Raw genomic sequence first — 9,586 nt, forward strand, 5'->3', positions numbered from 1 at the left:
TATGACAAAAAATTTAAAAAGATATGTGACCAAATGTATAGAATTGCAATTATATTATTATATTGTATATTTTAACATATTTATATTTTCTCTATTTTTTTATTTAAATTCATAACAACATTTTTTTTCCGTGTATTGCGTGAAAGACTAGTTCAAATTTAAATAAATAGTGCGACAAAAATCAAAGATGAAAGAATTTAAATTTAAGTTTATTACGAATTATAACTCATCACTAAATTATATTTTATATACTTCGTATATAATTATAACGTATCATGCAGTCATTATGTTTATAAAAGTGGGTCAATCGTACACGTTCATTAAAAGGAATGTGCAATTTAAACAAACCAATTTGAAATATTTTACAGAATTTTCATAAATTTGTGAGAAAAAACATTTCTAAAACACTAACCTTGAGAACTTTCTTATATCATAAATTAATGCTCGGTACTATATAACCTTACCATGAAATAAATTTCATATAATGTGACATTTGATTCATTGAACGTCAAATGAGGCAGAACAGGGTTAGGACTTAGGACGCACACTGTCTATGGAAATAAACAAAAGTATATATGCAGAACTAACAGTCCCCATGGTTAAAATTACATTTCTAAATTTCCAAAAGCACGTATACAGGCACAAAATTTCCCAAAAAAAAAATAAAAAGAAGTGATAAACAGTGAAGCACTAAGCAAATCCTGAAAGGTAAGATGTAAAACACGACACTGCATCCTGCAGATGGTATGTCCGAAGGTCTTCAGGGAAGGGTGCACTAAACACCGTATCATAACAACTTAATTGAACCTCGCTTGTTGACCCTTCACCGCTATCAGATAGAAGCAAATTCGATATTTCCTCTGCCATCTTTGAATAAACAACCCTGTGGTACATAAATTCAGAAATGTTTTAGCATCCTTGATCCTTACAAAGGGTTGTTATAGCTTTCTAGGATTTGAAATTCAAAGAAACAAGCAAGTGGTAATAAAGAATCAGATGATATTCACACACTTTGAAAAATCACCAACTGTAATTATCTTATTTGTGAATGGAGATAGGGTTCATATTTGTTCTAAAATAGGGTGATGTGATGCCAACTTAATCATTAAAAGCTTAAGGTTTCTAGTAATGATTCAGATTTTCATTATGCTCATTGCTCAGAATTTTATTGACTTGGTTTGTGTGGGTTTACGGTGAAAACTGAAAAGATTGATTGACCTATGCAGAAGAAAAAAAAAAAAAAGCAACTCTAAGTTGGTGGTTAGGTTCACGTTAAACTAAGTTTGCATATTTCTTTCATTAATCAGAGGTTCTACCCATATCCATTGTGTGTTCAATTATTGTCTCTTCATAGTTCAGACAAATTTCAAAACCACAAACAGAAAGTACAAAGGGAAGCAGGTAACATGGATCAAAGAATTTTGTTAACCAAGTGAATGGCAGCAGACGACACAGCAAAGCACAAAGCAAGAAGTGAACTGGTTTTGGCTATAAAGAGAAGGTTATAGGAATAAAAAGAAGCTAGGAGGTCAGGATTGGAACTGCATTAACATCCTATTTGCCTGCCAATATGTCTAATAGGCATTCATACATTGAGATTCAGGGAAAAGTATATGTTCTGATGTGTGTGCCCTTTCTTGTTAAGTTTTATGGAAATAGATGGGTAAGGTTGGAATTAGGGGAGCTGGACCAGTCTTTGTACTACGCTTGCACCTATTTTTGGGTGCATTGTATAAAATATTTACCTAGTCAAAAAACACAAGTTGCAAAACTATGGAAGTGAACTAGTGAAGTCAATGAAAAGTTGAAAAGAAGCTCCAAGTATATTAGTCATTGTCCCACAGCAAATATAATTGGTGTCATACCTTGCATCCACAGGTAGTTTGCTACTCCAAACAGCCAGAGACTCATTTAAGTGACTAATGAACTCTGCACATGCATCATTTTTCTTCTCCAGAGAATCCTGCCATTATAAATGTGCCAGTCAGTTGATTGCCAAGGTGTAACTTCTATAACAAGAAGGGGGAACAATGGAAAGCAATTTGGTAACTAAAACTCTAAAAGCTTAATAATAATAATAATATAGCAGAAACACATACAAATCATTAAATAGAACTTTATATGCATACCAGTTCATTCATTGCATCATTCTCTTCCTGCAATGAACTTCTTAGAAAATAGAATGATAAATATATTCCAGCTCCTAAGTCCCAATCTTCAATCTCTGCTTTGTAGTCCTCCATGGAGGTCGTGAGTCTCCATATCTCAGAGTGCTCCCCTAAAAGCAACCAAATTCAAACATAAGAGAGGTTAACAACAATATGCATCTACAGCTTCTCTTTATTAGTATATGGAATCACCAAGTCAATAACAGTGGCTTGAATAAGCACTCATGTCAATAGTGCATAAAAGCATTTATTAAATTACTCTCAGGCATATAGTCAACCAACTATTTCTTTTAACACAGAAGTAAATAATAAAATAGATCTACCTGATAAAAAGAGAGAATGAGCAACATAAGTCATGAAAGTGGTATGTGCCTTCTGCCAGTTTCCACACTCAATAAAGTGTTCTAGAGATTTTGAGTAATCACCATAATAATTGGAATACATTGCCTGCATTTGGAAATGAAAAATCACAATCTTAATCAGATTAAAATCATGAAATCAGATACAAAATACTTGGTAACCAAAGGATCTCAAGGAATGTCCATGCTTAAAATTGGATTATATAAATTTCAACATGAAAAGCAATAGTAAATATTCTAATGCAAGTGGAGAGAGCAGTGATACACTACTGCAACTATTAATAACATCAATCATGGTCCATTGAATAAAATGACGAGTTATTAGTGTGCAAAAATTACAAGTTCAATATAAGGACAGTTACTTACCAGCGCCTCATGTAACCATGGTGAAGGAATACCCAAGCCCTCAATAAATTGCCATTGCAAATCCTGAGAACTCCAAGTTTCACAATATTGGAAAAGGATTTCCCTTATCACAGTGGCATGTAAATATGGGTAATCTTCACGATATCGCATGTGGAGCACCACATAGATGGCCAAATGACATTGCCCAAGACAAAGCAGTTGGGAAACAAGTCCCATGTCTAAAACATGAAGATCATTAGAACTGAAAGCACCAACTGCTTCTAGAACTGCTCGTTGATGCCAAATCATATGGTAGTCAAGTGGATCATTTGTTGATGCAAAGGCACTAAACATTGCCTTTAAAACACCAAAATCAATTTCTTGATTGGCATGAAGTAGCATAAGATAATAAGCTAGGTCAAACTTTTCCTCTTTGTGGCAGTTCAGAGACTCTTCTACTGGTCCTTCATCAATGTAAATAGGCACAGGACATGGAGCTTTGCCGTCATTGAGAAGTTGTTGATATGAGCGGAAAACAATAGGCAACGAAGTATCAGGTGAAAGATGATACCACATCAACAGTCCCAAAAATCTTTTCCAGTCTATATTTACATCATGTAATGCCAAATGGATGTTGCCAGCAAGCAACTGAAGAAGTCTAACTCTTTCTGCTTCAATAAAATTAAAGTCCAATCCATTTCTGCTCCAAAGCTCAAGCTGTCGAGCAATATCAGAGCGGTTGTCTGTAAAACCACCAGCTTGGCTCAGTAGACATGCCAATCTAACATCTCCTCTAGAAGCAGCAAGCTCCACGGCAGCATCTAGCTGTCGGCCTGTCAGCAGCAAGAATATGTGTTGCAGCTCACTCGACTCATTCAAGGAGCTCACTTCCTCCTGAACCCGGTGACAAACACTCTCCTGCAACCAATAACTGAATTCTGCTCTTCTAATCAGTGGAAGTGCCTCTGTGTCTATATCTGATGCGCTTTCTTTCCCTTCAAATATCATGTCTTCCTCACTATCACCTTCCAGAGATTTTGGTTTCCCGCTCACTTGCCTAGAAGAAAAGAGAACTTTAATTAGTTCCCAGACCATTGCTTGGTGCATCAATACAATACGAGAAGAGGATGACAATCCAGGAACCTCCAGTTGCTTCTCAACAATTTCAATATAGCTCCGGCAAACATCTGAAAGGATCAAACGATCACATACAAGCCTTTGAAGCTTTAAGCTGCACTGCCCCACCTCAACCTCTTTTGTTTCATGATTTATTTCCTTGTGAAGATTCAGAGGTGAAGCGAAGCAAAAATCTATAAGTTCATCCCTGACTTTGTTATTTTCATCTCTTGCCACTTGGTCGATTGCAACTTTTTCTAAGTTGATTACAGAAGATATTATAGATTCGCTAGCTCCAACAGGTGCACCAGAATGAACAAGGATGCCATTAGGCCCCCATCCTACTCGAAATGATCTACCCATAAACAATGCAGCATCAACCACATTGTGAGAAAGACTACCAGTTACAGGAGTTTGCTGCTTGGCATCCAGCTTAAATCCTTCAGCATTTGTTTTCTTTAAGAGCACCCCCTTGTTTTGTTGTGCCATCAAAATAGAACCAGGTGAGCCTGAGCCAAAACTACCAACATTGTATTCAATAAGAGCTAAAGGTGTCTTGCGAATCAATGGGGGGCTACTTTTCTGGACTGTTGCATGTGAAACATGCTGCAACTGCAGTGGTGATCTTGAGGATTCTTTATTGAAGTGTGGTCTACGATGTGAAGGCATACCACTATAATCATCTAAATTCTCTTCCTCAGATGGAAACATCAGCATTCGCATTTCTTTCATCTTCACGGGATCAAGGCCCAGATGAGCTGGAAGAGAATGGGAGAGGAGTGTTGGGTCAACCAAGGAGGTTTCTTCATTGATATCGGAAAGTTCACGTCCATTCATATCCAAAGGATCTTGACCTTCTGGAGACACATCATCCATAGCAATATCTTCTTCTTCATCATCACTCAAACCAAATCTGCTAAAATGTTGAACCAGGAATTTCCATTCACCAGTTGAGCTGTCAAATGAAATGAACTGTGCTCCTTGCCTCTTTGTTTTCAATTGCAAATTCTCTAGGATTTTTCTTGATGAATCTTCAATATTTTGTTTTAAGGATCTTAGTTTCAGTAACAGAGTTACTTCAGCAGGCTTGTTAAGTCCCATACCAACTGCAGGCTTGGAACTTTCATCCTCATAAACAACCACTTCATGCCGCCTAAACTTAACAATGTGTTCCAAATCCAGCCCTCTTATGTCAGTCTCCCCAATAAATCTAATACACCCATAACCAACCCTTCCAACAGTAAAATCTACAACTCTACTACAGTAACCGGGACTCGTAAACTCCCTAACAGCCAATTCGCTCAAGCAAGGTACCGTAAAATAATCAGCAGACTGTAGAGTAGGCAAAGAAGCTTCAGTCTCGGAGCAAACCTGACCCGAAACTGCTCCACGAAGAGAAACCTTTCTTCTTTTGCATTGAAATTGGGATAAATGAAGTAAGTCAGCAGTCCCCAAATCAACTTTCATTCTCGAACCCCTGAAACCAAATACATGAAGAGAATTAACACCAAACAACAGGAACAAATACATACATTATACATATATAGTCATTGTAAAGGTGGTGAAAATATACGATGAAATTGACTTGCCAATTTAGAGTGACCTAAAACCCTAATCGAGATCTGAACCCAAAAAAAAAACCCTGAGAAAAATTAACGAAGCAAAATGAATGTAGAAAATGGCAAAGAAACGGGCCTATTATGAATTGAGAGATTAGAATCTCTAAGTTTGAAGCTCAGCAGTTTCCCCACTTCAACACTAGAGGTAGCAGGAAGAGAATGGAGGTTTTAGTGTGCTTGACCAACAAAACCTCTCTCGTTTTCTTTTTCATTAGCCTCCAACCTCCGGGCGGGCGGGAGATGGTTTTCTTATTTTGGGCCATTGGGCTAGGGATGTCAATCGGTCCAGCCCTGTCGGTTTCGGGCTTATCGGATTCGTGCTGTCAGTTAATTTATTATTTTATTCTCGGATCGGGCTAGCCCTAACCCTAAACCTCGGGTTGTCGGATTAATTGGGCAAGCTAAATCGTCTGAACTAAAATAAAAAATGAATACTTACATTCAATAAAACGGGTCAAGTGGTCAACCGGATCCGAATTCGATAGAACGGGTCAACCGGAATACCGGATGAACATTGGCCACACTGTACATTATACATAATACATTAATACTCTAAGTCTCAAAAGTAAAAACCCACAAGTCCATAAATTAATAACCTTACTAGTTACTACTTTTTGTTTGAAAGCTACTAGTTACTACTTAAGTATACTACTTACTGGAGTACTAAATACTAATAGGAAATTAGGAATCCCATCATCAAAAGTTCAAAAATCAAAACTAGTTAGCATTACTTGCATACTTAACAGTACTGATTACATATGCACTGGAAAGACAGTAGCATAATTACCTAAACAAACTTCATAAATCATAAGCCACAAATCCACAATCAAGATTAAATAGCACTTCATCAAATCTTCTATTCCCTAATTCTTCCCCAATTACAAATTTATAGCATATTTACAGATATTAATTTACATTTCAAAATATCAAGCAAGACTCGGGTACCCACGGGTGGTTTAGCCGGATAAAATACAACTATGCCGGTACCCACGGCCATTTAGCCAGCCAAATTATTTAGAAAAAAAAAAATAGAACTGTGAACTTACCCACTGGAGACTGCACTGCTGCCTGCTGGAGCCTGGAAGAGTGGAAGTCACAGCCTGCACTTCATACAAAATTACAAATAAGAAGTCAAAATTTTGAATTAAGGAATTAACCAATAATCATACATTATGACATTATGTACTTTGAAATTGCTAGTGCAAATGTGCAATATAGTATAGCTATTAGCTTCTCTGTAAGGAGTGTAAGCCATTAAATTAAGTAATTAACCAATCCATTTTTCAAAGTAAAAAACATACACAGAGCCACACAGAGCTGACAAACATAAAGTCAATTACAATTAACCTTTTGGAGTTTTGGTACAGCAATGGTTTCAAATGGTCTGGAATCTGGAATGTAGCGACGACGGGCGGTGACTCCGGTGAGCGGCAGGCGTCGTGCGTCGAGCGTCGGCTGCGTCGGGCGGTGCTCCAGTGAGCGGTGGGCGGCGGACTGCGGTGATCGGCGGCCGGCGGGCTTGGGGGCGTCGCGGCAGTGCGGAGTGCGGACTTCTGCGAATATTTGGAAGCTTGGAGCCTTGGAGGAGTTGGAGCGGGAGACTGAAAATGTAGCGCTTATCAGAATTTAGAACCCTAGTTTTAGGCTTCTTTTTTTTTTTTTTTAAGGAAACAACAAGATTGCATTAATAATTAACCAACTGATAAATATTGGTCAGTGGAAAATACAGTCACGACCCTTAGACAGATAGAATTAGTTGCTCGTACTAACACATGAGTTACATGATTCGTTGACCTCTTAACATGATGAACAGACACGTTTCCAAATGTCTCTAGCAATATGTCGACATTGCTTAACTAACAAACCCACATACGAAAAGTCCAACAAATTCGAGTTATAACTAGTACAAAAATTAAGACTATACTCAACAATATAACTATGAAAACTAGTAGACTTCAACAACGTGAGGGCCTTGAACCCTAATTTTAGGGTTTAGTCTTTTAGAAATTAGAATTTAGACATTTTATTTTTTTTCTTTTAAAAGTAGCCTGACGGGCCAACTCGGCTCAACCCGTCAGCCCAATTAAATAATCGAGCTATTTTTTCAGTTTTTAATCCTGTAATTTTTCGGGCTTAACGAGTCAGCCCATCATGTTCAAGTACAATTTACATCCATACATTGGGCGGATTAAACGATTTTTGGTGAGTCTAATGATAGGTGGTAAATATTGATGGCAATTTATATCGTGAACCAGGACCCTAGTTCAATATATAAAATTTAACTTCATAAAGTACAGAATTCATGTTCATAATGTACAGAATTATATAGTTGAGGACACATAAACACTTAACATAATACACAAAATTTATGTTCATAATGCACATAATTCATATTTCGTGTTTATGTATATGTGTATTATGAACATAGAATTATGTGCATTATGAATATAAATTATGTACTTTATAAAGTTAAATTCTGAAAAATTGGACCAGAATCCACAGTATAACGATTGAATATTAATTGCAACCTATTGAGTGTTTGTCTAATTAACGTTATTCTAGTATAGTTACTAATATTATTATTTGAATCCGTTTTAAATTTGGTTAAACATTATTGTACCGTCCCAAATTCATTTAGCACTCTTCGCTGGGTATCTAAATCGGGGTTTTTTTTTTCAAAAATAAATAAATTAATGAGAAAATTACACTTTTGGTCTAGTGACTATTGGGGTCATGTTAATTTCAGTACTTGACTTTAAAAACTAACAATTTAGTACCGTAACTATGCAATTTTTAATACATTTGGTCCTCCCGACCAAATCACCGTCAAAATGTTGCCGGAAAAACGTAAATGTTTTTAAATTGTTTATTTATGGGGGCAAAACGGTCAATTTAAGCAAGCAACTTTGGCATCAGATGGTTCCGAAAGAAACCCAGTGCAATCTTCACAGTATCGCCGGCCTTTCCAAGCTTACCAATGCTCTAATACATAATGAAACTAATAATCAATTAAAATTTGTTTAAAATGCTCTAATACAATAGTGAGAATTATTTCAACTTTTCTGTAGTGGATGCCTTGTACGACGCAGAAGAGTGGGTGGTGGAGCACTTAGATCCATCAGACGCAGTCTTCAGGTGGCGGCGGACGAAATTTCTATCGATTTATACACAGGCCATTATTTTAGGTTGTGAAATTGACAAAAGAATCTGCACTGTCCTTGAGGGAGGATTAGGGCAATTCAAAAGAGAAAGGGGGGATCTAGGGTTGAGAGGAAGAAGAGAGAAGAAGAATAAGTATTTGGAGATTATTATTCAGCATAAAAACTATAACCAACTCATGTGGAAGGTTAAATACAATCCCAATGCAGCAGAACTAATTTCTCCTTTTTCAGGGATACAATTGCCTTAGATAAAGTCCTGGGATCGATACGGCATCGTCTGAAGAAGGGATTCAACTGCCTCCAACGGCTAACTCGAAACGACGTCGCTTGGGTAATCATAACGGCTCTTTTAACCGCCCCCCATCGAACGACGTCGTCTGCTGTTTAGTCTTTGCGCTGTTTGCTTCCCTTTCCTTCCTCATGCCCTTCACAACTGTCAGACCATCACCTAGGCTCATTGCAACACCCCCTTCTCTAGATGATCCTTGTCCCCAAGGATCAAAGGAGGGAAATTGGCTCCGGAGGTGATAGTAATCTTCCGAGGTAGCTTCTTCAACTAGTAGATTCGACCACTGGACAAGGATTTCAGTAACAGCCCGGTTATTCTTCTTGACCAATCTCTTCCCCAACACCGCTATTGGTTCAGCCAAGACCTGACCTTCGAGACCCACCAAAGGGGGATCCAGCTGTGTAACTACACCTTCACCAACCCTCTTTTTAAGCTAAGAAACATGGAACACAGGGTGCAGTAAAGCCCCTGGTGGCAACATCAATCTGTAACCAACCTCACCTATTCTTTCAATGACTTTGTAGGGGCC

At 37.6% G+C, this 9,586-nt stretch overlaps 1 protein-coding gene across 2 annotated transcripts; it reads right to left on the bottom strand.

Annotated features, from left to right (window-relative positions):
* Nucleotides 1-466: 466 nt before the first annotated feature.
* LOC116010159 (nuclear pore complex protein NUP96) lies at nt 467-7,252 on the bottom strand. Of its 2 annotated transcripts, XM_031249435.1 has the most exons (8): nt 6,955-7,252; nt 6,654-6,707; nt 6,047-6,130; nt 2,894-5,465; nt 2,492-2,615; nt 2,130-2,278; nt 1,866-1,963; nt 467-883 (listed from the first exon to the last, which is right to left on the bottom strand). In XM_031249435.1, coding segments are annotated over exons 3-8 (3,138 nt in total). In that variant the 5' UTR covers nt 6,049-6,130; nt 6,654-6,707; nt 6,955-7,252; the 3' UTR covers nt 467-690. The 2 variants fall into 2 exon arrangements, with proteins under 2 accessions (XP_031105295.1, XP_031105296.1); XM_031249436.1 differs by lacking the exon at nt 6,047-6,130.
* Nucleotides 7,253-9,586: the final 2,334 nt, after the last annotated feature.

Source organism: Ipomoea triloba, chromosome 2, assembly GCF_003576645.1.
Source record: "Ipomoea triloba cultivar NCNSP0323 chromosome 2, ASM357664v1".
Classification (NCBI taxonomy): Eukaryota; Viridiplantae; Streptophyta; class Magnoliopsida; order Solanales; family Convolvulaceae; genus Ipomoea; species Ipomoea triloba.